At 36.3% G+C, this 26,064-nt stretch overlaps 1 protein-coding gene across 1 annotated transcript in view; it reads left to right on the top strand.

The window, feature by feature from the left end:
• Window positions 1–26,064, top strand: part of HECW2 (HECT, C2 and WW domain containing E3 ubiquitin protein ligase 2) — a 116,898-nt gene that overhangs the window by 55,787 nt on the left and 35,047 nt on the right. Inside the window, exons 9-18 of the mRNA XM_070956832.1 lie at window positions 264–359; window positions 1,663–1,813; window positions 2,739–2,842; window positions 3,865–3,989; window positions 4,985–5,170; window positions 12,195–12,329; window positions 16,326–16,428; window positions 21,246–21,342; window positions 22,403–22,486; window positions 24,974–25,083. Of these exons, the coding sequence (XP_070812933.1) occupies window positions 264–359; window positions 1,663–1,813; window positions 2,739–2,842; window positions 3,865–3,989; window positions 4,985–5,170; window positions 12,195–12,329; window positions 16,326–16,428; window positions 21,246–21,342; window positions 22,403–22,486; window positions 24,974–25,083 (1,191 nt within the window). The remainder of the gene's footprint in view (window positions 1–263; window positions 360–1,662; window positions 1,814–2,738; window positions 2,843–3,864; window positions 3,990–4,984; window positions 5,171–12,194; window positions 12,330–16,325; window positions 16,429–21,245; window positions 21,343–22,402; window positions 22,487–24,973; window positions 25,084–26,064) is intronic.

The raw sequence follows: 26,064 nt of genomic DNA on the forward strand, positions 1-26,064 counted from the left end.
TCCTATCCATTAAAAGAGCTGAAAAATCAAGCTGTTTCCTCAGGGGCTGAGCTAGGACATTGTAGGACACCATTTCTAAATTTGAATCACTTTATAATTTTTCTTTGCCTCCTTCCAATATCCTGCTTTTGTGTTAATAATTTCTTTAAAATTATTGCTCTGTTATTTTCACCTTTGTAAGCTGCTCAGAATCCTGTGCACAAATAGTAAATATTGTACATGTTTTGATGTAAAGTTTACACAGTATTTCTTTTGGATTTTAGGTTCTCAGCCTGATGGTTCTCAGCCTCTGAGATCTCTTCCCTCGGTTCGTCAGGATGTTAGTCGTTATCAGAGAGTGGATGAAGCTTTGCCACCAAGTGAGGAACTTTTTCTGTTTTAATTAAAAGTATAGAGAATACAGACTTACATGAAGGAGTATTTTTGTTTTTTCATAGTAAAGCACACCCAGAAGAATTTGAAGTAGCAGTAATCGGATCCCTGTTTAAAAAAAACAGATTGTGTGCTTCACCTTTTTTCTTTTTTTCTCCCTAGAGATGGTGCTGCTGTGAGGTCCTTCTGACTGGAAATTGAATTATATTATAGGTGGTCCTCATTTAAAGACCACTCATTCAACGACTGTTTGAATCTGTGACACTGCTGAATGAATGGTAGTTATGACCAGTCCTAAAATTTCCAGACAGTGCAGTGCTGCCTGCAGACATATGATTGCAATCCAGGCACTTAGCAACCAGCCTGGATTTTCAACCATTACAGTATCCTGCAATGACATGATTGCGATTTGCAACTTTCTCTGCTGGCTTCCACAAGCAAAGTCAATGGAAAAGTCAGTTGGAAGTCACAGACATATGAGGCTCTTGTTTAACAACTGTAACTGGGGACTACCAGAGCTGCCATTTCTAAGCAGCATAGTCACATGACAACACACTTTATGAGTGCATTGCTTTCCGATGTAAGTTTCGTTATTAACTGAGGATCACCTGTATAGAGAAATATACCTGGCATAAACCAGGTCCCTGCCTAAGTCATAGTTACCTATTCTGGCAGACAGGCAGTCTTCAAACTTTCAGGCAGTTCCTTTCAAATTGAGATGCCAGGGATTAAATCCAGGACATTCTACACACAAGATATGTATTTTGCAACTCCTCTGCAATTAACAATCCTAACTTGTGTATTAAGGTGCAAGAGACCTACATTAAATAACTAAAGACTTCTATGAGCCCAAAATACAGTAGAACCTCTGGACATGAAGGCTTCTGACCATGACCAAATCTGGTTCCGACCAAAAAATTCACATAAAATTTTTTTCCCCCTTCCGCGCGATTTTTTTTTGTAAGCGCCAAATTTCCAAAATTAGATTTGGGTCACGACCAAATCGGGTTGCGACCAAAGTTATGGAACGAATTATGGTCGTGACCAGAGGTTCTACTGTACTGAAATGGAAGCTTCTCACTTTGTATTTTGTTGCTCTGTTTCCACTCTGTATATGTGTCACACGTATGGCACATATCTATGGCCATGATACGCAGAATTATCAGTATATGCTTAAAAATAATTGAATGAATAGATACACAAATAAAGTGGGATCTTCACTGTCCGATAGAAAACATTGCTTTAAGTTGTTAAAATCCTTATTTTTTGTGATATATCTTCTTATCTTAGATTGGGAAGCACGTATTGACAGTCATGGGAGAATATTCTATGTGGACCATGTTAACAGAACCACAACGTGGCAGAGGCCCACAGCTCCACCAGCCCAGCAAATCCTTCAACGTTCCAACTCCATACAGCAGATGGAGCAATTGAATCGCCGGTGAGAAATTTTCAAATTTTTGTTTTATCTGCAATACAAATGAAATACAGTGCAAAACTTCATCACTGCAAATTACACAATTCCTTTGAATTAAACAAATGTAGAAATATTTATCTTATTCTTCATAGCTTGCATCATACCGAATATCAATATTAGCTAATAAACAATTTCATATTGTGTAGAAAAAAGCATTAAAGATATGGTGCAGCCACAGTTCAGTGCAAACTGATGGAGAATTTAATAAATATTATAATATTGAAAAATTATAATAATAATTATTGTAATATGGTTTGGCACCTATGAAGATGATTTTTTTTCCAGAATTTCAAACAGCTGCTAAATGAACAGTCGTAAGGACAATCTACCTGTATAGATTGGGAAACAATACATAAGCACATATAAGAGTGGAAGTGCGGAAAGTATGGTAAATAACTGCTCATGGTTCAGAAGTGCAACTTTCACAATGACTATCAACAATAATAACTATTAACCATATTCCTTATAGGATTGGCTAGATATATTATTTTCCATTATTGTTTCCAAATACTAATGTTTCGAAAAATGCATACCTAAAATTATGAGAGGGATTATTGTATGGAAATAAACGAACGGAAACTCCCATTTCAATTTTTAGGTATAATCATAATGTTTTTGCAGCATTTTACTCAGAACAAAAATCAATAACAAGGCAATGTCTGCCCTGAGATTTAGAACAAACAGAAAATATACTATGAAGGAGAAAGAAAAAAACCAAGCATGGACATAAGTTTGTAGTTAATACATTTTTTATAATCCGATGCTTGAAATAGTTTAAGATGAGGAAGAGCGAGAAGTCATTAAACAAACAGCTTTTTAGTTGTACTACAAGAGAACTCTTTGTTTTATGTATTGTGTGGCATATATAATGTCAGTCTTGGTACTTTAGGTATCAGAGTATTCGCCGAACAATGACTAACGACAGGCCAGAGGAGCATTCAACTGCTCTTGATGGAGCTGGAGAAGATCCTGACTTCCATAGTCCACCTGCTGGTAAGAAACACAACCTCAATTTAAATTGCTTGTCAAACGTTTCATTTGAGATTGATCCACTATATATTGAGGGCAAAAATATGTTGCCATTGAAAAATGAATTTAAAACAAATATGTTGGAGGATTCCGCCCCCCTTCAAGAAATCTAAGTGAAACTCTGAATGGTATTTCCCAATGGGTTCTATTGGCCAAGTAGAGCCCATTTCTCCTGTTTGGGGCACTGTCTAAGCAGTGTGGGAGAAAAGAACACAGTGGGGGTGGGAGGATGAGGGCAAGTTGTTTGGATGTAGCTTCTGTATTTCATTCTTTCTTCAGTGAAACTGGTCATGTGGGATTATGCTGCTTGTAGGTCTGTAGTCACACCATTTTGGTTTGCTGAACATATTGTCATATTTAGATTTCTTGGGACTTCCAATATCTATCCTTTGGTTGTCAGCTGCTGCTGGTTGAATAATAAATCAGTTTTGCAATCGCTTTTATTGGCTTCCTAATAGAGGCAAAAACTCTTGTTTTGTATAATTTTCTCTTTTATATTTTCCCATAATACTTAGAAAATATTTTTGTTTTTTCCACGGTCAGGATTCTTTTTCTCTCACTATCTCTAAATTCCCGATATTTTAAATTTAAACTCAGCAGCATTCCAGCAAGGTACCAAAGGATGGATCATTAAAAAAATAATGAGCAATACTTTAGACATAACTCTCTCAGATGTTAAAAGTAGAGATTTGAAGTGTAAGGAAGTGAAAGAATTATAGTGCTACTGTGACTGTCAATTTTTTTTCCTTACTCACTTGGGGTAATGATCTAACTGTATTCTTTATTCCTTTATTTCACTTAATCTGTTTAATTTCAAAAAGTGTTTAAGACTCCATTTTATAGTGGTGTTTAATACTAAGAATACTTAAAAAATAAGTATTCCATGTCACATATAAAGATAAAAGTAGTCAAGTTTTTACTTATTCTCCTTGATGGCACTGAAATCCTTGTCTGACTCAATGACTCTTACTACGTCTTTGTAATAGATTACCGAAGGGACAATGTGCTGCCTCATTCTACCTCCAGATCCAGGCTTACTTTGCTGCTCCAGTCACCCCCAGTAAAATTCCTCATCAGCCCAGAATTCTTCACCGTGCTGCATTCAAACACTGTGAGTAGCACCCACAAATCAAGCTTGGTTGTAGTCCCTGGAGGAGTCGGATATATTTGCATTTTTAGTACCACATTTTTTTCATACTAGAATAATGGCAAGTTGGACCGCCAATAAAATGTGTGTGTGTGTGTGCACGGGCGCATGCATAAGTGAGCATATAAATATGTTTAATTTTAAAAATTACACAGCTCTCTAAAAGGCCACCCAGGATGGCTTACAAAATAAAATCCCATGATTTGTTGAAATTTGCAGGTTGCACTATTAAATGACATTAGAGTTGTAGGAATATGGATCAGGGCTTTTTCTGTGGCCACCTTTTGCCGGACAGAATGATCAGAGTGGCTCTGGCAAGCATCTGAAAGAATTATCAGTGGTTTGTTGATGGTCTGAAGGTGTAGTATGAAAAATACAAATAGTAATTGTTATGAGACATGAAATCCTCAACGTGACACTCTGGGCTTTGGTATGCCTTTAGGGACTTGATACATGTTCTTTCTTGCCTTTTTACTTTTTTAATTTGTAAGAGTTACTGACTGTTCCAGGATTGGGAGTGGGGAATGGAATGAAATAGAGAATTAGTTTTTTTGGGAAAGTGTATAGGTTTTGCACAACATGATATGCTTAACTTCAGAAGCATCCATAACAGTTAATTGTTTTTACCATAAATTAAGAAAAATATTATCCGCATTCTTATAATCTTATTACTTTCTTTGCATACAGACTAAACGAGGAGCTTAAAGCTTTTAATTTTGCATTGGTTAAGCATTTAACCAATGAAAACATTTAATTCAGCTCTGAAAACTGGCTCTCTCACCCTACTGTTAACACTGCACAACACCAGGAGTATAGTGAGCAGTTAATTTTGAAGGAATTGGAATTTATGTTAGGGGATGGCAAATTCCCTTGGCTTGTATTTTTCAAAACTGATGATGCCCTTAAAATGTTAGTCCGAGAATCCGAAAATAACTTTTGATTTCTTCTCCTTCCACCAGAGTGCCTACAGAATGTTTACAAATAATACTTGTCTGAAGCACATGATTACCAAAGTTCGACGAGATACCCATCATTTTGAGCGCTACCAGCATAATCGTGATTTAGTTGGCTTTTTGAACATGTTTGCCAACAAACAGCTAGAATTGCCACGGGGTTGGGAAATGAAGCACGATCATCAGGGCAAGGTAACAGATATAAAGAGGCAACTTTTAAAATGAACATATTGGTTTGTCTTAATCCAAATATTGACAGAATCAAAGCATACATACATACTCATTACACTATAAATGAAAATTTTAAAAATGCATTAATCTGAAGGTCTCTAAGTGCTGTACAAAGGCAACAGTGACATAGTCAATGAAACATACAACAAATGCAATAAAATGGAAACATAATTTTAAATGACAACAAAAACACTCATACTTGATGATGAAACCAGATTATTCATTTATTCAAAATGGAGTATTAATTTCTACATAAAAGAGGTTACAATGGTTCCTGGCAGTGCCATGTCTACATTTTTCAACCTGATTCAATTTATCCGTATACATTATTTTTATTCTAATTTAAGTTTAGCCTTAAGAACAATTATAAATTTTAATGATTAAAATTTAATTTGATGAGCTATAAAAAAAAATCTTGTATATGTGTCAGTAGATGGTAATATTATTTATTTCATTTACCAGGCTTATTTCCCATTCCACTCCTAGTGACTCAGAGTTTGCAATTTATAAACCTAAATGCAGTAATTGTGATGGAATGTGTCTATGAATGTGTCTGCTGTGATGGACTACAGTGAAACACCAGTTTCCCAGGAGGGAGGGAACACATTCCAAGGAAGGGGGAGGTGAGACAAGAGATGGCATAATCCAGGATCATGGATCATGGAAAGAGGAAGAAATTTAGGATAACCACTCCCTAGAATTGTAATAGTGGTGAATATCTGTAGCTCGGGTGTAGGATGAGAGTGAAGGTTCGTTCTCTGAGCTTGTGGGTTGGTTTCTGAACAATTTGTTACTAGGCTAGGTAACATCTTCAGCCGAGTTTAGGGGATGTCAGTGTCAGTGTTCTTCCCTGACTTGATGGGTGCTTTATCTGACATAACCTCACCATCACAAGACCTACTGACCACATGAAGCCATTATAAACAGAAGAACCCTGACACTGACATCCCCTAAACTCCACTGAAGATGTTACCTAGCCTGGTAATAAGACATTGGAAAACCAACCTACAAACTCAGAGAATGAACCTTCACTCTCACTTCCTAGAATTTCTTAGGGGATATATGTTAGGTTAGGGTAGTATAGGTTTAGTCTGGCAAGATTCTGTCTATACGGTGTATGCAAATAAATAAATTAAATGTCGGCTGGATTGTTTCATGTCATTTTTGGGCTAGGCCTGACAGTAATCAACTATAATATAAATAACAAAATATTACCATAAAGAAAAAAGGCCAAACCCCAAGGAACAATTCAAATACAGGTAAAAACACTTCTGTGGGACATGAGAACTTCTCAGACCCTGAAGCCTTTTTGAAAGAACAAAATAATTGAAGCTGATGTTACATTCAGGGGAATGCTATTCCAGAGTGGGGGCAGGAAGTAAGAAAAGTATGTTAAATCTTCATGATTTTTTTCTCTTTCTGTAGTGATGTTTGTAAGTTTGTGAACCCTTTTGCATAAATTGTTCTCCACACAAATCTTACTAGATAAAGAGAACACAAATAAATAAATAAATGACTCAAAAACATTATACTCTTTCATTTATTCATTGAAGAAAATGATCCAAAACTACAAATTGGTGTGTGATAAAGATATGTGAACCTTTGCTGGAGCACCCCCCCCCCTTCGGCAGCAATAACTGGAAGTAAATGTTTATGATAACTCTTGATCAGTCTTACACATCAGCTTGGAGGAATGTTAGCCCAATCTTTCCCACATAAGAACTTCAACTCAGGGATGTGCGTGGACTTCCTTGCATGAACCTTGCTTCAGGTCCTTCTATAACATTTCTCTAGGATTAAAGTCAGGACTTTGACTTAGCTATTCTGAAACTTTAATTTTCTTCTGCTTTAGTTATATGATTTATGTGTCTTGCTAAATAACCCATTTTCCCTTGAGCTTCAGTTCATGATCAGATACCCTGACATTTTCCAGTAGAATCTGCTAGTCTGATTCAGAATTCATAGTTCCATCAATGGTGGCAAAGCCATCATTGATCATTATCAGCAAAAATTTCTGTTCAACTTTTTTATCAATTATATAGATAGATGAGTTTGAGAGATACTTAACAAGTCTGCAAAGAGTACAAAGCTGGGATGTTTGGCTAATGATTTTGATGTAATAGAGAAGATTCAAAAGGAACTAAAAAGGCTGAAGCAGTAGGCTGAAATGAATAGAGTTGAATTTAATAGGGAGGCATATATAATTCTGCTTGTGAGTAGAACTGTATGGCACAAGTATAGGATCGGGGGTTATCTGACTTTCAAGTAACATATAGGAAAGGGATCAGGGTGTTTTTGTCTAATCACAAGTTAAACATGAGCCAGTTATGTGATGCAGTTGCTAAAAAAGCAAAGCTACAGTATCTTGGAGAGTGTTAGGGACATATAATGAGAAATAATTATTGCTCTATCCTGTCCTAGTCAGACTCCTTTTGGAGTACTAAGTCCAGTTCTGTGTACCACAGTTCAAAAATAGCAATAGTAACTACTGGAGCAAGCGCAGAGGAAGGCTACAAAGATACTGGAAATCAAATCCTATGGCGAACAGTTGAAGGTTCTGGCTGTGTTTAGCCAGAAAAAAAGAGTGGATGTACTTTCTGTTACCCAGAAGCAATAGGATAAAATTGCAAGGAAGCAAGTTCAAGCTAGGCATTAGGAGGAGCTTCTGAACTGTACAGGCTGTCAGCCAGCGGAAAAGTTTGCTACATGATGTGGTTCTCCTTCAATAAAGGTCTTGAAAAAGAGACTGGATGGTTATCTGTCATTGATGCACTAGTGCAGGGGTGTCAAACTCAAAGCCTGTTGGCTGGATCTGGCCCGCAATGTGGTAGGATTCGGCCCATGGGGCTGTCCTGGAAAATGTAAGGGGCCAGCCCGCATTGCTTCGGCCCAGTCTACCCAATGTGAAGAGAAAACATCGGGCCAGCGTGGCTTTGGTCCGGTCTACCCAGTGCAAAGAGGAAACATGCCAACAGTTTGGGGAGTGGCATCAAGCTGGCCATGCCCACCCAGTTGGCCACACCCACCCAGGTCAATCACAGCCCTGATGTGGCCTTCAATGAAATTGAGTTTGATACCCCTGCATGAGCGGATCCTGCACTGATAGTTGGATTGGATAACCTCTATGACTTCTAATGCTTCTTGAAATCAGTCCAGTTTTACTTCATTTAACATTGCAATTATTTATTTTGAGCTATTATCAGTTTTCTCCAGCATTAATTATCATTCAGGGACCTCCGTTTTTCTTTTCCAATTCTTTTGATGGCCACAACAGTTGTAACTGGAGAAAGCATGGTCTTGATAATATATATTTTTCATTATCAATTTAATTTCACTGCACATTACTATAGTGCCTATAATTTACTTGAAACAGAGCTTCAGTTAGCCAACTTGGATAAACTTGTAGTTTGTCCAAACCAAAATATCCTGTTTCTCTTCCCAGCTACCATAAATATCCAAACTACACCCTTTCTCTGGTGGCCAGTGGGACTTTTAAAATTAGGCCTGTGTGCTCTCGCTTGCACTCTCCCTGGTTCTATTCAGCTTGGTTCCCATCTTCAGTATCATGGTTCAGATTAGAACCGAACTTTGAAGCTCCATCCTTTTTTTCTTTTCTCTAGTGGTGCTTCAAAAGAGGAATTTCATTACATAACAAAATGCTATTGCTTGGTTTCAAGCCTGTGTGCATAATATGATTGTATTCATTTAGTGTAATCCATAAGCATCTTTACTGTTTGCTTAAGTATATGATGTAAATAAATGCTGTCTAGTTTGTTAAATTTCTGTGAAAGAATCAGTGTTATGCATAAGCAACACTATTTATTGGGAGCCATTTGTTTCCCTACCTGACAAACATGCTCTGAAATTATGACTATGCTTTCAAATTACGTGTCTGATTTGGGCTTCATCTCATTAAGATTTTAGCCTTTGGGAGATTGCACTCATGCTACCTTATTTTAGATAGAAAAGATATCAAACAGAGATTTATAAACCAGTTAGGCCAGAGTATTTGAAATATACAAAACTGAACAGGATTGGAATGGTTTAAAATATCAAGCTTAATTGGGTTGATGACAAGAACAAGAAGAGATCTCCCAAGCTTTCAACTAAAATAATTCACACAGTTCAGTAAAGTTAGCATCTGAATTGTATACCATTTATAGACATGTCTGGGTGCATAGCAGGTCTCTAGTGTAGTTTTCTGAGAGTTACAATTTGTTAAGCAAAAGCTTCATTAAAATATATGGTATTCCATCACATGGTTAAATCACAAGAGCATGGGTTGACAAATAGTCAATCAGATGGGTCAAAGCAGTAATACGGAGAACTAGGGTGGCTTCTGACAGCCAGTTTGGTGTCAGTAGTTAAAAGCAGCGATAGGAAGTTTCTACTTTAAGAATTATAAGATTCTGTTAATGTAGCCTTATGATCAAATAGAATTAGTTTGTCTAGTCATGTTTCCTACCTAGTTTATCTGGGAGGGGTGACATCAATCTTGCAAGTTTGAAAATACAAGGTTCTTTCTGCCTATTTTAACTGTTTGATCCATTAGGATGGATCCTTCATAAGTTTCTTTCTCTGTGTTAAGCCACTGGAGCCTCCTACCTCTCTTGTCGGATTGTTACCTAGGCAGCATCTCTTTCCCTGGTTCCCAAGGTCATCCACACATTCCATTACATCCAGGCAGTCACCAGGAGTCATTACTCACTCAAAGGCACCCATAACAGAGAATGTGTTTCTAAGTTTGACTTTCAGACAGATTCCTATGTCAATTTGTAATGCCTATCTGTTCTTCAAGTTCATGCTGTTATGCTACCATAGCATATTGTCTTTCCACCAACTACAGTGTAGTTAAGGACAGCAATATAAATAGTTGTGGTATTTTGTTGTATTCTGTGGTTGTTTTTGTTTCACTTATTTTGTTGTGATACAAAGGCATGTGTTGGTCCTGCACACCTGGTATTTCACAATTATTTATTTACAGAAGCAGCTTATTTAATAAGCAATTGTACTATGGAATCTCTGTAGTCAGCTTCATACTTGAGTTGGGTGATAAGCATTTGATTAAGCTGTCTTTAAATGTGTGTTTCCTTTGATGTGCAAATCTTTTAAAGTCCGTCTGTCCCCATCAGCATGTATGGGATTCTTTCTTTTTGACAGTTTCAAGTGAGATCTGTGGATGTATGCAAGACAGATAATTTTCTAAAGCAGGTAGAATAATACTTTATAAAATAATACACATTTGACAAAAATCCATACGAGATAATACTTATATCAAAACAAATTGCCACTGATGTATTACATCTTTCTCCTATTCCCCTGAATCTATTCACACATTCCTCCTTTCCAAATTGCTTTAGAGCAGGGGTGTCAAACATGCGTCGTCACGGCGTCGTCACGAGATATATCGAGACTTTCCCCCCTTTGCTAAATCAGGCAAGGGTGTGGGCAGCGTGTGACGCATCCAGTCCATGGGCTGGGAGTTTGACAGCCCTGTTTTAGAGTGTCTCCAGAGCAGATAGTGGGATAGTGGGAAAAATCTAATGAGGGTTGTTATTTTGTGACTCTCATCATGGTTGGATTTAGCATGGAAATAGACAAGAAAAAAACTAAAAAATACAAATTAAGGAAGTTCTTTTTATTTAAAGTCTCTTGAAAAACACAGATAGTTTGGTCTTTCGGTATAGGAAGATAACACATTGCTCGTAGAGCCTAGCCATATTTCAGTCTTTCAGGATGTAGAAATGATTGGAGGGAAAAACAGTGAAGAAGAATCAGTAGTTTATCATAGTTAGGAAACTAGATAGATTAATGGAATATTGTCTCCTCTAAATACCACAGTAGATAATATAGAAAGTCATCCTACAATATAGGAAGAAACGTATCACTCAACAAATTCACAATCAATATAAAATGAAGGAATGGCTAACTTGGGTGGTTTTAATAAATAATTGGATAAGTCATGAAGGACAGGTTTCTCAAAGGCTAAGTGTCTTGAAAGCTCCTTACTACCAGATTGGGGGGGAAAAACTTTCTGGATGAGGTAGCTAAGAAATTTCTACATCTTCTAAAGTTATTGACCTTAGATGGTATTTTTAAGATCTGCCTTTGGAACCCGTTAATAAAAGAGGTTGGTAGAGTTGGAATAGCCCTGCTTAAGTTATACCAGATATCCCTCAGTCTATAATAAAACATGCCATAGGAATTAATTGGTTTCTTTGTATTTGTATTCTTCTGTTCATGGTTGTAATCTTACTATGTATAAGAATTAAAGTGAATATATAAGAAGATTGTATTATAAATTATTTTTCTAATAGTTCTTTATTTATTTTTTTATTTTTAATAAGAGAAAAAAGTAAGAAACTTGTTTGTGAGCAGGGACACGTTGGGAATTTTGGGAGCATGTAATAAGTGGCTCACAAAATGGCTGCCATGATGATCTTTGTTAGTCACAAAATGCTCGTGCTTTAGGAAGCAAACTACCTTCTCAGGAAGCTCATATTATTTCTCTAAAATCATTTGTCAAATGAATCCTTTAAAAAAAAGTTGGGCAGGGAGCCTAGGAGGGCAGCATGGTGAGTCTGAAATATAACTACCCCATCATTTATCATTACAACACGTAGTGCTTTTAAAAAATCTCTCTCTCACTCTCCCTCCCACCCGTCTTCAAATGTTAGGCCTTCTCTTAACTCTACAGTTTCTTGAGTTAGTGTATTTATTTATTTATTCAATTTCTGTGATAGCAGAAAGGAGAATCTCTGTTTTCTAGAGCACTAATTGTCCATACCATATTTATTATGCATTAAAAAAAATAACAAAAATCTTTGTGTCATAGTTCGGTTCATAACTTAGCATTCATTGGATCGGTGATTTCCTATGTCTGCATTCAGTGATCTAACTGAAACTTATGCTGAAAGATATGCAACCTGAAATACCACAGTGAGCAAAGAATAGTGAATAATGTTATTTTTTTTTCCTTTGCTAGGCTTTTTTTGTTGACCACAATTCACGTACCACCACGTTCATTGACCCACGGCTTCCTTTGCAGAGCAGCAGACCAACTAGTGCTTTGGTTCACCGGCAGCACTTAACAAGGCAGCGCAGTCACAGTGCTGGTGAGGTAAGCTTGAATTGGCCCAAATGTTTTGGTTTTATTAGATATTTCACCATTGATTTCTGTCTTTCATTATTGGCATTTTCCATTGTGTTAAAAGCATACATTCACCCACCCACCCCTTTCACAGAATGAGTGCCCTCTTATCATAGGAAACACATACAAGGAATTTTTGAATTTGCCATGATAAAGTATGGATTATGAACATGTGAAAGTGTTTTGATTATAGAATGAACTGGGAATTGAACCTGGGCTTTCCACTATTTAACTTAACACTATGAGCCATTATACACCGTTGGTTTTCAAAAAAACCATATTATTTATTTATTGGATCAATTTTTAAATTGGTATTCACATATCCCCTTGCTACTCTATCTATCAAGCTGCTCCTCAATGGTGGCAAGCCAGTCAGACAAGGCAACAGCCGTAAGAGTATCAGCTGAATGATTATACCTGAGGGATAGTGGATGGAGGCATCATTCCATCAATACTGATTACATGTTGCTATGAAGGCACCAGGCTTTGATCTCCAATTGATTGGTTGTCTCTTTGCTTTTTGTGGAGATACTGTGAGTTGAATCTAGAATTTTGGAGGCAAAGAGTATTCAACCCATCCCAGATGCTGATAATGTATTTTATTTATTGTCTTGATTTCTGAACACTCCCAGTTCTTCCTTGGGCAATTTTCTACTAACTCCCAAGTCATCAGCTGTTTAGCGATGAACTATTCTAAGCCTGGTATTAGAACAAAGTACACAAATGTCAGAATTGCAATTATTATCTATTGCATATGATGGAAGATAAAGAAGACAAGAGCTCCCATTGCTCCTGGGTATATAGCAGGTTGTGTCAGGTTGTGACCTGAGTCAGCTGAATTCAGGTTGTGCCAGGTTGGCAAAGGAGTTTGAACTTTGCAGTTATTTTTTATAAAAATCTCTTTGTTATTTTCCTTTACCACCAGGGGGCCTTTGCCCGCAAATATATTCAAAGCAACATAAGCAGTAGGCTGTTTAGAGCACTTCTGTAAAACAGGTAATAGTAGAAAAGAGGCATACATAGAAATTTGACCCTTGCACAATATCAAAAGACAGAATAACCTTAAATAAAAGGTAAAATCTCCATCAAATTAAGTTTGGTGATTTATATTATCATATTTCATGAATTTAATTTACTGGGTAAACATGTGTGTGGATTTACCAATTGTCAGGTTGGAATGCAAATGTTGCCCACCCCCTTAATGTATTACAAATCAGAATGCCAAAGTCTTTCTAGGAATCATGAAACAATAGCTGTGTTTAAAGAGGAATGTATGTAGAAACACAACATTAAACAAAAAGCAGTGATCTATGAGTTAATTATATTTGCATTGTGTTTCCCTTTCAAACAAAGTATAATGACAATGACTATTTCTCCTTCCTTTAATGAAGTATGTTTATGCCCCATTTTGCTAATATATTAACAGCAATTGAAGAAATTGATTCGTCTGCTTCTTTATATTTCTGAAATTTGTTGCATCGTGACAGATTTTATGGAAACAAAGGCAGCTGCAGGGGGATGAAAGATAAAGAGAAGTTCACGTGCAGATATGGAAGGAAAAAATCTGTTGCACAAGTGGAAACTGTTTATGCAGTGTTGCTATTAACCATTGCATTCAAACATAAATTTTTCCTTTCTTTATAAGAATTCTTGGAAACAAGCCTGCAGTTGGGCTTATTTTTCAGCAATAGTGATAGAAATCAAGGAATTGGAGTTAATAGTACTTGGATTTCAACTTCTGGGCATCAACTTCAGAAGGAGCTGTTCTTTTCCATTTCCAGGAAAAAGAGGTCTCCACTGAAAAATGGGGAACTTAGAATAGTTCTTCAGTCAATTATAAGACAAATACAATTTGATCTAATTCAGGGAAGCAAAATTTAATAGCTATACTATCTGTTTGGCAAAGCTTTGCTGGCATGTGTGATTCTCACGCTAAGAGAAAAGTGAGTGCTTCTCAGCATAGAAAACGAATAGTAGTGTGGTAAAAAAACAACAACAACTGCGGAACCTCAGCAAAGAGACCCGACTAATTGGAGCCAGGAAATTGCAGAAGTGAAGCTTGTGTTCAACAAGGGGAAATTTTGGGTTGTTACTGCAAAGGGAAGTGACGTTCATAGATGATTCACTTAGGCTTTCTATGTGCATCCTAATATTTTTGTTGCAATAACCATTAACCTTCACTACGTTTAGTGAAATTTATACTCGTGAACTATTGGCAATTCCTTATGCATTTCGTAAGCTGTGTTATCTGCAATGAAACATTGCGATGTTTCAATAAAATATCCCAAATCTTCAAACACAGCAGTGATGAATTTATCTCCTTACTTAAAGGCAGGTTAATCTTGGATTTCGTATTTTCACAGGGATGAAATATGAGATTTCATACCAGCCACACTGAGATTTGGCAAATAGAATACTACAGTAACCCTCAGTCCAATTTTATCCAATATTATCCACAGGAAATTGACAATCTTAGAACTCTTGGCCAGGCTGAAAGGGAATTGCAAACCTTTCTCTCCATGCCTTAAGCCTTCTCTCTTTTATTGCTTTATATTTGCATCTCAAAGGAAACTCACACTGGTGCTTTTAGAAGCTTTAGGTGCTGGAATATTTTAAAGGACTTCTTCCCATCCAGCAGTACTGTCTCAGTGGTTAAAATGCTGGGCTTGTCGGCTAGAAAGCTGACAGCCAGGCTCCAGACCCAAGCTTTGTGTGACTGAGAGATTTTGTTCTCACCTCAGCTCCTGCCAATCTAGCAGTTCAAAAGCATGCAAATGCAAGTAGATAAATAGGTATCACGTTGGTGGGAGGGTAACAACACTCCATGACATAGTGCAGGCTACATGACTATAGAAATGTCTTTAGACAGTGCTGGCTCAACAGCTAGAAATAAAGATGAGTACCTCCCCTATAGCAGGGGTCCCCAAACCCCAGACTGGGGCACACTACCAACTGCCTGTTGAGAACTGGGCAGTGGAAGTGGTGGGCAAGTGTGCATGCCCGTGCACAGCTCCATTTGTGCCTGCCACTTGTGCAAATGGAGTTGCACAAATGCCCTTGCCTGCTGTTCATGTGGAACCATCCGCCGTCCACCAGTCCGCAAAGCTGGAAAAGTTGGAGACTGCTGCCCTATATTCAGCAATGAGTAGTGGACTAAATCCGCAGGGATTCCTTTACCTTTATCTCCCTATTCAGCTCCTGTGCATGCTCCTACAATTGCTAGGACTTCATAAGGGTTTTGTTTACATAATATATTTAAAAATACAATTCCTCTTCTTGCTATCATTATATCATAGGAAATCTAAATCTTTTAGAAAATTTAAAATATACTTCCTGATTTGTATTCATTGAATGAACTCATCAGTAACATCAGATAGTTTTTATATTTATTTTTTTAAAATTTTTATTGCCTGTCCATCTTACCACAGGGTAACTCTGGGCAGTTTACAGTTACATATACAGTTAAAAACATTATAAGACATTGATAATTAGAAGCATTATAACATGGAAGAGCCACGTTGTTCTTCAGAATAGAAATATTAAGACTGCAGATTAAAAAATTTATCTATTTTTCTCTGGTTGTTTGTCAGAAAACTATTTGAATTTTAACCGGTGCCTCCTAGTTTACATGAAAGTTGGTATTATCAGCTTGGGAAAAACAGGAAAAAAAGGTTTGGGTTTCTGTTCTAGATATGGTGGAAATTCAGCTGAGAAAAGAGAGGTCTTCTAAGATTGAGAAACCCTTTGCTTCACAGAAATCATTGGGATTCATTTTTAATTTTCTGCCATCTAATAAAACCTTTTCTTTTGTCAAACATTCAATTTGCTTAGCAAATAAAAGTTTCTATGCTCAGTAACGTTTTAAGAAAGGACAGGGCAAAAATTCTCAAATAAATAGTATATAAAATATATAGGATGGTAAGAAGGACTTCTGCACACTAAAATATCTTTGGTTTTATTTTTCAGGTGGGAGAAGACTCACGCCATTCAGGACCTCCAGTCTTGCCAAGGCCATCAAGTACATTCAGTGCGGTCAGCAGGGCTCAATACCAGGACATGGTGCCAGTGGGTATGTCTTCATTTGGAGCCACTTGAAATGCAGTCTTTGCTTTTTATGTTATTGTGTCAAAGCATAAGGTTGTTTCTACAAGTACTCTTGTATTGCTCAAAAAGAAAACTTTTAGATGCTTCCTAACAATAAAAACAATAACTAGATATAAATACAGGCAGTCCCCAGGTCAAGAATCCCTTATTGATGGGCAACGAGAACTTACAAATGGACTGCCTATTAATTTCATGTTAAAAACAGATTTAGGAACGATACTTGTTCTTGACGTGGGACTGGCTGTACGTGTTTAACATGCATCGCTAGTCTTAAATAAAGGGTTTTTTAAAGACTTCAGGTGAAATATTTCCAAGTTCATGTTTGCCTGGGGGAAACGTTAGGTATCAAATGTCATAATGTGAATAATAACACTAAAAAGGGTATTCTTGTAATAAAACTGAAACTTAGGAGTCTCTTGCTGGTGACCATAATTGAAGCATATTATTGGCTTGTTTTCCACATTATTACTTCTTAGTTTGCCAAACAAACCCTATCTCACATGCTTCCCAGTTGCCAGGTATCCAGCATTTTGCAGGACATCCAAACACAAACCAGCTTTTGCCATTAGTTGGACATTTTAAAATGAGATCACTAACATTTCCACTTCTTAAGCTCTGTATAGAACCCCTTAGACAAAGGTATGGAAGTTTGGTTAATCAAGGTGATAATTTGGAGCCATACAAACGAGAAGAGAGTTCTGAAAGAGGAAAGCTTTCATAATTATTTTTAATGCATGGATTTAAAAAAATGAAAATAAGGCTCTGATATGAACACACTTATTTTTCACAATAAAAAAAACCTGTGAGTAGCCTATTTTTTTTAAATCAGGTATTTTGATCGATTCTATAAGTAGGCAACTCAGGATGCAGTTGCTTGATAAAACAGGTGTTGTTGTTTTTTTAAAGAAAAGCTGGTTATTTCAAATACTTTGAATTATTGGTGATGGGTCAATATGAAAAGCAGTTTAGACTTCTATTTTGAACCCCTTTGAACCTTTTACAGGTAGTCTTTGACTTAAAATAATTTATTTAGTAACCGTTCAAAGTTACAACATCACTGAAAAAAGTGACATGACCATTTTTCGCACTTATGACCGTTATAGCAACCCCATGGTCACGTGATCAAATTTCAGACAGTTGGCAAATGACTCACATTTATGATGACCATTTTTCACTTATGACCTTTGCAGCATCCCCAAAATTCAGATGCTTGACAACTAACTCACATTTATGATGGTTGCAGTGTCCCAGGATCATATGATCATCTTTTGCGACTTTCTGACAAGCAAAGTCAATGGGGAAGCCAGATTCACTTAACAGCCGTGTGACTAATTTAACAACTGCAATGATTGACAACAACTGTGTCAAGAAAGGTCATAAAATGAGGCAAAACTCACTTAACAAGTGTCTCGCTTAGCAATATAAATTTTGAGCGCAATGGTGGTTGTAAGTCGAGGACTACCTGTAGTTGAACATCTAGGAATGCATCCTCTAAGCTACGGGTGTCAAACTCGATTGCGTCATGGGCCAGATTGTGATGTCTCGTGACGTTAATGCTTTTGTGGAGCTGGGGTCGGCGTGGCCTGCGCATGATGTATCTGGCCCATGGGCGCCAGTTTGACAGGCCTGCTCTAAGGTGTAAGCTGATTCAAATATGGATTTAGCAAACTTTAGCAAAATGTTTCTCCGAAATGTTTTTTTCCTGAATTATCAGAGACTGATAGTGTATATTGTGTCTAATTTAAAAGGAAGTTAGACATAATATTTAGCAAGGCAGGACACTGACTTTACATATTTGAGCTATACGTTTCTCTACCGCTATACCACTTCATTGGTTTTTGCTTGTGTTAATACAGAAATTCTTACTGTGATTATGTCATTGTGCCTTTTTTCAATTTTATGAAGAAAGGGGAACAGGAAAAGAAGTCAGTGCTTTTGGCAATAATTTAGCAAGCAGTTATTACTAGTGATTCTTGTTTCTGTTCAGAGTTGTCCCATCCTAGCAGTATCTGATCATTATTTGTATGCCACAATACCCACTGTAAAGGAGAGTCAGTTCGTGTGGTGGTTAAAGCACCACAGGCTGGAAACTGGAAGTTTTAGTTCTGCCTGAGGCACAAAGCCAACTAGGTAATCTTGGGCCAGTCACTCTCTCTCAATCCTGGGAAGCAGGCAATGGCAAGCCACTTTGCTAAGAAGACAGTAGGGATTAATCCAGGCAGTTGCCTGGAGTTAGCAATAACTTGAAGGGACAAAAAAGCAAAACAAAGCAAAGCAAATCCCACTGAAGCGATGAATCACACAGTTTTAGAGTATTGGGGCTACTCCAAGGAATCTTAGAAGGGTACAATTCTCTTCTCAGTGTAACAGTACTGTAATCCAAATTAAAGCATCTCCAACAAAGGCTATCCAATTTCCTTGACGACATCTGGTGGGAGAGAACTCAGCATCTCCGTAGATAACTGATTTCAGTAACAGAATTTTTGGAATAGATACCATTGTTTGCACAAAGCTCTGTATGTACCTCTTCATTCCAATGAGTTTAGAGGGTGTCCCTTGCTTTAAAATATGAATGTTTTTTTTTAAAAAAGCACACAAATATATTACAAATAGTAATTGATATTTGCTTGATGTGTTAATTAACAGATGTATATGTTTCATTTCTCAGTATTACTTTAATTTAGCCATATTGCTAAATTAGAGAATCTTGCAGTAATAATGGAAACTTTATAAATATGCTATTATATATGTTTTATTCGAAAAATTACTTAAAATAGGTTTCTTATTTTTCATACAGTATCATTTATTTAACTATCAAATTTGTTTTGAATGAGCTAAGTTACTGTGGCAACTGTTTGTATATTTGATGCTTCCTTACACATGACAAAACCTATTGGCTTCAGGACTGGTGATTCATGGCTTTCAAGTACAGAAGTTAATTCATTGAGTTCAGCAGCTGTCACATTGTGGGAAGACACCCACAGCTAATTAATCTGATGGAATGGCTAGATGTTTGTTCAGCAGCACTGGTTTCTTGACAATCACTACTGATTTAAACTTCTGTTGCTGCCCATTTCTTCAGTGCTGCATATGGTAATGCTTGCAATAGGCGACTCTGTTTAAAATTCAAGGACCGTGCCTTTTCATCAGAATAATATTTAGAATGTATAATCTAATTTGCAATATTTTTATTAATGGCTTTAATAATGAGGGGAAGAGAATGGGTGGTCACAAGCCATGATCATGTGATGTCTTGCTTAAAGACCATAGGTGATTTGCCACAACTGGGATTGCCAGAACCGCTGTAACTAAGCAGGGTAATCACTAAATGACTGCTTTTCTCAATGACAGTATTACTGGTCCCAAATCATGACATTAAGCAAGGACTATCTGTACTTGAATAGCTACTACTGTGTTTCCTCGAAAATAAGACCCTGTCTTATATTTTTTTGAACCCTGAAATAAGTGCTTGGCCTTATTGCCATGCACTCAAAAGCCAGATTGGGCTTATTATCAGGGGATGTTTTATTTTGGGGGAAACAGGGTATCCTAGAAGATTTAAATAACTTCAAAATTATATTGATGGGATTAACAAAATGGCGGAAAAATAATAATATAATTTAAGAAACTCAAATATAAACTCTTCACTTAGGAAAGAGAAATCAAATCAATAAGTATGTAGACACAATTAATTCTGCATTGATTGGACTTGAGCAAATCAGAATGCTGTTTTAATTTGGTGGGCAATGAAAATAATGAGACAGTTGAAAATTAATGGAAACTAATTCTACTGTGAGTCAAATTCAGGGAATTGATTATATTTAGTTTTGAGAAGACAAGTTTTATAGAGAATACAATGGCACCCTAAAAGTACTTAAATTTTGTCACACAGAAAAAAAGTCATAATCTGTTCTCTGTCATTCCAGTTTGTAGGACACTGAATAATGTTTTTTAAGTTATATTAAAATATATTCCAGATAAAATTAACAACAACAACAACAAACCCAAGTAAGAAGATAGGTTCTTCTTTGCAAGAAATGATTAGTACTTGTTACAGATCTTTAAACTAAATCCTGGCATAAAACTAGGTATTAGATTCCATGCTCATGTATTATGGTTTTTTTTCATTTTTTTTCATTTTAAATTAATTTGTAAGCTCTTATATTACTGTGATCTGGATAAGTCTGTTTCTTTTTTAATAATAGAGTTGGATTTTTTTTTAGCTCCTATGCGATTAATTTATCTCCCAAGGAATCGAAGGAGGGCTAAATATTATAGCAATGCTATGCTTTTATGTTACTTGGCAGGTGATGACACTGTCAAAATTATTTCAGTTTTTTCATTTTGACTTTTTAATTGCCAGAAAGGCAGCTCAGGCTGTGACAGAAGGATTATTTTTTCCTTCATACTGGGTTAAAGAAATAAGTGCCATATAAGGTACCTTGTAAAGGGTAGTAGCTCCGCCAAATGGGATAGGACCAAAGTATGAAGATCTAGAGGGCATCTAGGATAGGATTGGGATCTTCACTGGTTTGCAGTATCACTGCAACATAACAGGTGTACAAGCCCAAGAAAAAACACACTGGCTTAACATGTTTTGATAGGCACCACATAAATAGCTGTATACATTTTTAATATCTCTTTTCATCCTTAATAAAGATCCCTTCTTCTAGAAAAACATCAATTTCTAAAGGGTAAAACCTGTACCTATGTTTCCTGAAGAAAAATGACTATTGTTTTTAAGCAGAGGTTTTCAACATGAACTCTTTATTGAATTTTCAGCTTACAATGACAAGATTGTTGCATTTCTGCGGCAACCCAATATCTTTGAAATTCTCCAAGAGCGACAGCCAGATCTCACAAGAAATCATTCACTCAGGTGAGCAGAATAATGACTTTTTTTTTCTTACCAGAGATGTTTTGATTTTAAGGCCTAAGCAAAATATAACAAGTTCACATTCTCCTTAAAAAAAACAGTGCAGTATAGAGAAAATATATCTTTGTGTCTTAGTTCATACCCTTTTAGGAAACTAATAGGATTCTCTTTATGTTGGTAGGATGAGGAGAACGTATATATTTTTAATGGTTCACTTTTAGAACAATGTCTTTCTCTAGAGCTTGTGCTACTCCTTGGAATTCATTTATTCGGGGAATATTTAGCATTACCATGAATTTTTGAGATAAGGAGAATCCATGACCTCAGTGCCTTCCGCCGTGCCCTTAAAACTTTCTTTTTTCAACAAGCCGGGCTGGCTTAATTTCTTTTTAAGGGTTTTTTTAAATTGTTCTGTTTTGCTTATCGTTTTAATTAATGGGGCCAAATTTATATATATTTTTAAATGTGTTTTAATATTTGTATCTGATGTTTTTATCTGGCTGTTCACCGCCCTGAGTCCTCAGGGAGAAGGGCGGTATACAAATTCAAAATAAATAAATAAATAAATAAATAAATAAATAAATAAATAAATAAATAAATAAATTACTTATTTTCATTGATAAGGTACTTGAAGCCATTTGAGTAGAAAAGTTAGGCCAAGAGAAAATAACAGTATTTAGAAAGTATTAATGAGCCGTGGTGGCACAGTGGCAAGCTACTTCTGCTGACTGTCAGCGGCGGTTCAATTCTAACCAGCTCAAAGTTGACTCATCCTTCTGAGGCGGGTAAAATTGTTGGGGGCAATTTGCTGACTCTGTAAACTGCTTAGAGAGGGCTGTAAAGCACTGCAAAGCGGTATATAAGTGTAAGTGCTATTGCTATTGCTATTGCTATTAATGAGGGTCACTGGTGTTAACAGAGGGGAGCTTGTTGAAGAATTCTTCTTTTGCGGGGGCATGGTGTAATGAATAAAAATGTGCCTAAAATAATTTAGAGGCCTGTTTGATATGTCCCAGGAGTTTGATTTATTGCCTTGACATACATTAGTGCTTGATACAAACAGGGAGAAGATCCAGTTTATTCGGACTGAAGGAACACCAGGGCTAGTGCGGTTATCCAGTGATGCAGATCTTGTTATGTTATTAAGGTAATGGATATTTACTGCAGACTGAGTATCTGTCTGCAGTAATGCATTTACTTTAGCAAATTTTTACACTTTGATCATTGTCATGTGTCCATTTGATCAAATCTTAGTTTTTTCTTTCATGCATAATTATCGGATTTTGTGATGGGATTTTGTATAGAGCATTTCTATATTTGTATGGTTCTCATTATGCATCAGAGGGCTCAGATAGAATGTATCCCCAATCCCCTAAGGTGTTAGTATCATTTCTGTAGTCCATTCATTTTTCTCAGACTGACACTTTACCGGAGCCTCCCCCACCACACCTTCCCTCACTCTGTGTAGTATACAGTATTATCAACTGGGGTATTACATCGCTGGTCTACATGTTTTTCTGCCCTGCAGCTCTTCTATGTGTGTTTTAACTTGTAGCATATTGTTACCATTTGTAATTTATGCTTTTTAAAAAAGGAGAGGAGTGATGTGTAGATGCTGCTTTGAGCAACAGGGACCTTTTCTGCCTTGCATATTAATTGGAGCCAAGCTGGAGCATATCCGAGCACACTTGCTCATTCATAACTCTCAGGGTTTTAGACTTACTCTGCCATGAAAACACACCCACTGTATAATGTTGCCTCTGATATATTGCGGGGGTGCCCTTGCAGAACTTTCATGCCATAACACAGTATGTTGCTTGTATTCAAACGCTTGCATAATACTGTTCTTTAGGATTTTTTTTCCTAAGTTCATTTCAACAAGACATTTGCTTTGTTTTGAAAGTTATTCTTTTTATAGCAATTCTGGGAATATTCATCTGTCAGGAAACACATTCCTCAATGGACCTGTCATTTTTATGGCTCTGAAGGATGATTATGTCAGAAGCATTAATTGTAGTATTTTAACGTACTATCTTGAAGGCTTATGAATAATATATTATCAAGACAAACCAGGACTGTTTTAATAGATCACTCAAAGTGTTTTACATCTTTAAAAAAATACTATGATCAACATTTTTTAAAATATCAATTATTTTTGAACCTGTGCAGTGTTCCTTTATTTCTACATGTATTTGCAAATGGAGAAAATATATTCTCCCCTACTTCATTAACTATTTACCTTCAGGCTAAATTGTAAAACAATTTGTCTCGTGGAAAGAAGGCAATGCCTCTCAAAATCTTTTGTTTACGTTCTGCCATAATAGCCCATTGTTTTTATTAACATTAAACAAAGTGACAATCTGGGAACCTGTGAGAACTCCATTCACGACACATTTCCACTGGCTAAAGAAAGCAGTTTGGTGGTTTTCACTGTTTCCTTTCTTTTCTGCAGCCTTATGCTCTCCCATCTGCTCCAAAGTATTTTGAAATTGCTACTGTAAGATTATAGCTCCAGTTCAGGGCACTCTTGGGGAAAAGTGGACAAAATAGTTTTCTCCCAACAGATGCCTCAGCTGGATCAAAGACTTTCCGTGAATGAGAATGGCCTTCCATTCAAAGCAGTTTAGCAATTTAGTATCCGAGCAACAAAGTCTGAATGCCATATTTCACATTAGAAATGCAACTGAAGTAAAGCATCTGGAAAATCTTGCAAGATAGGACCAGTTTCATTGGAATGTTCAGTTCCATTGGAAAACATTTGCAGTAAGCAATCAAAGGAGTAGTGCTTTACTTAGCAAAAGGGGGTGGGGGGACTTGTGCTACATGCAAAGTAAGAGAGAGCCTTGCTTTTTAGGACTGGGTTATTTTCCTCACCTTCACCCTCCCTTAAGAAGACATATGGAAGACATTTACTGGGCTGAAAGCTACATGCATTTAGCACAGAAGGGGAAAGATACATAAAACATTGCTTGTGGGTTCCATATTTAAAAAACGGCATAATTTAAATTTTATTTACTTCCTAATGAGTGCACATACTGTTCATTTTAACAGCTGCAAGTGACTTATCAGTGAATAAACGTAACATATAAAATTATACAAACCTTTAAAATTATAAAACATTAAAACTAAATCTTGAAATAAATTCTAAAAAAGCCTAGAGAAAAAAGTATATTTAAAGAAGTCTTTTCATAAAATATAATGAGGAGGCCTACTACATTGCAACTTATTTTACAATTTTGCACAAAAAGCAGAGTTAGCTGTTGGCATTACATATTTCTGGTGGGACACACAGAATTATTTGTGTGTGTGGTCTGAGCAGTAAAGCATAAATGCTTTAGGTCTGTCATTCATATTGCATGCAGCTATATAGACAGTGGCAACCTGATAGCACTTTAGAACAAATAAAGATATTTCCAGTGGAAACACTTGGAACAGGGAAGTTACGCTTAAACCTTTTAATTTTTTTCACTTGTAGCTTTTGACATTTTCAGATGCAAATGTGCAGTCTTTCAAAGAAATCAACATGGTGTTGTTTGGTGCATATAGGAATATATAATATTCCTACAAAATATCACATGTGGCATAGCCAAATCAATTTGCATACCTGCTTTATTTTTGCTTACTTTCTGCTTAGTTTATTTGAAGAGGAAATTATGTCATATGTACCACCACATGCCTTACTTCATCCCAGTTATTGCCAGTCACCACGTGGGTCCCCTGTGTCTTCTCCTCAGAACTCTCCAGGTGAGCTCTATCGCAACTGCTTTTAGTGTTTTTAGATGGTGAACCAGGTAAGGTTTCTTCTTGTGTGGTTTCATGGCCTTCCTTATGAAATGCAGGAGATGAATGTTTTGATTTTAAGATTAAATGAATTCTTTGCTGTTTACTTCAGACATTTACATAACATTTCTCAGAAAGATGGTTTTGAAGAATGAAGAAAACATATTCTACATTGTGGAAGTAGCAGTTTTTCTGCCACTAATATTACAAAAAAAAATTAAGGGAGAACTTAACATTAACTATTTTTAGATCTCTTTTGTATACAGAGGAAGAATTTAAACAGTGACTGGGGTATCTTCTTCCATCAGTGGAAGATGATATCCTGGGATAAGAACAGTCCAAAAGAACACATTGAGGCATAATTTAATTAAATTATTAGGCTTTGTAAAATAGATTTTGACATTCTGTCTGATGCATACCCGTGTACGTATACATGTCACCCCTTAAGGATGATTTCTTAGGCATCATTTCCTAAGGATGCTGTATTAGAAATCTTTATACAATAAGAAAGCACTAAAATATGGAATAGAATTCATTCATTTTTAAATATTTATGTGCCTATGCTTTTTCTGGAAATATCAATAATGCTAATTTTAACAAACAGTTTTCAGTCTAACATAATTTCTTGAATGAAGTTATATATTAACCTGATAAGGATCATTTTATTAAAAATTTGATAATTTATATTGGAGCTTTATGCAGCTAAATACAATTTATTTTATTTTTCTGGGGGAAAAAACCTCTCAGCACCTTCTGCTAATTACCTATGACTTGTTACACAATTGAAATTGTTTGTGTGTTTTAATATGAATGATTAATTAATCTCTTGATTCACTTCATAAAGGAAAGAAGTTCATCACAGAGCTCTTTTCCCAGTCAAACAGTGTGATGCTCCAATTTAGATTACACAAATAACCATAAAATTACTTGATTATTTATAAAATG

The sequence above is a fragment of the Pituophis catenifer genome, unplaced genomic scaffold (genome assembly GCF_029215685.1).
Source record: "Pituophis catenifer annectens isolate HBS135680 unplaced genomic scaffold, rPitCat1.0.hap2 SCAF_1, whole genome shotgun sequence".
In the NCBI taxonomy this organism is placed as follows: Eukaryota; Metazoa; Chordata; class Lepidosauria; order Squamata; family Colubridae; genus Pituophis; species Pituophis catenifer.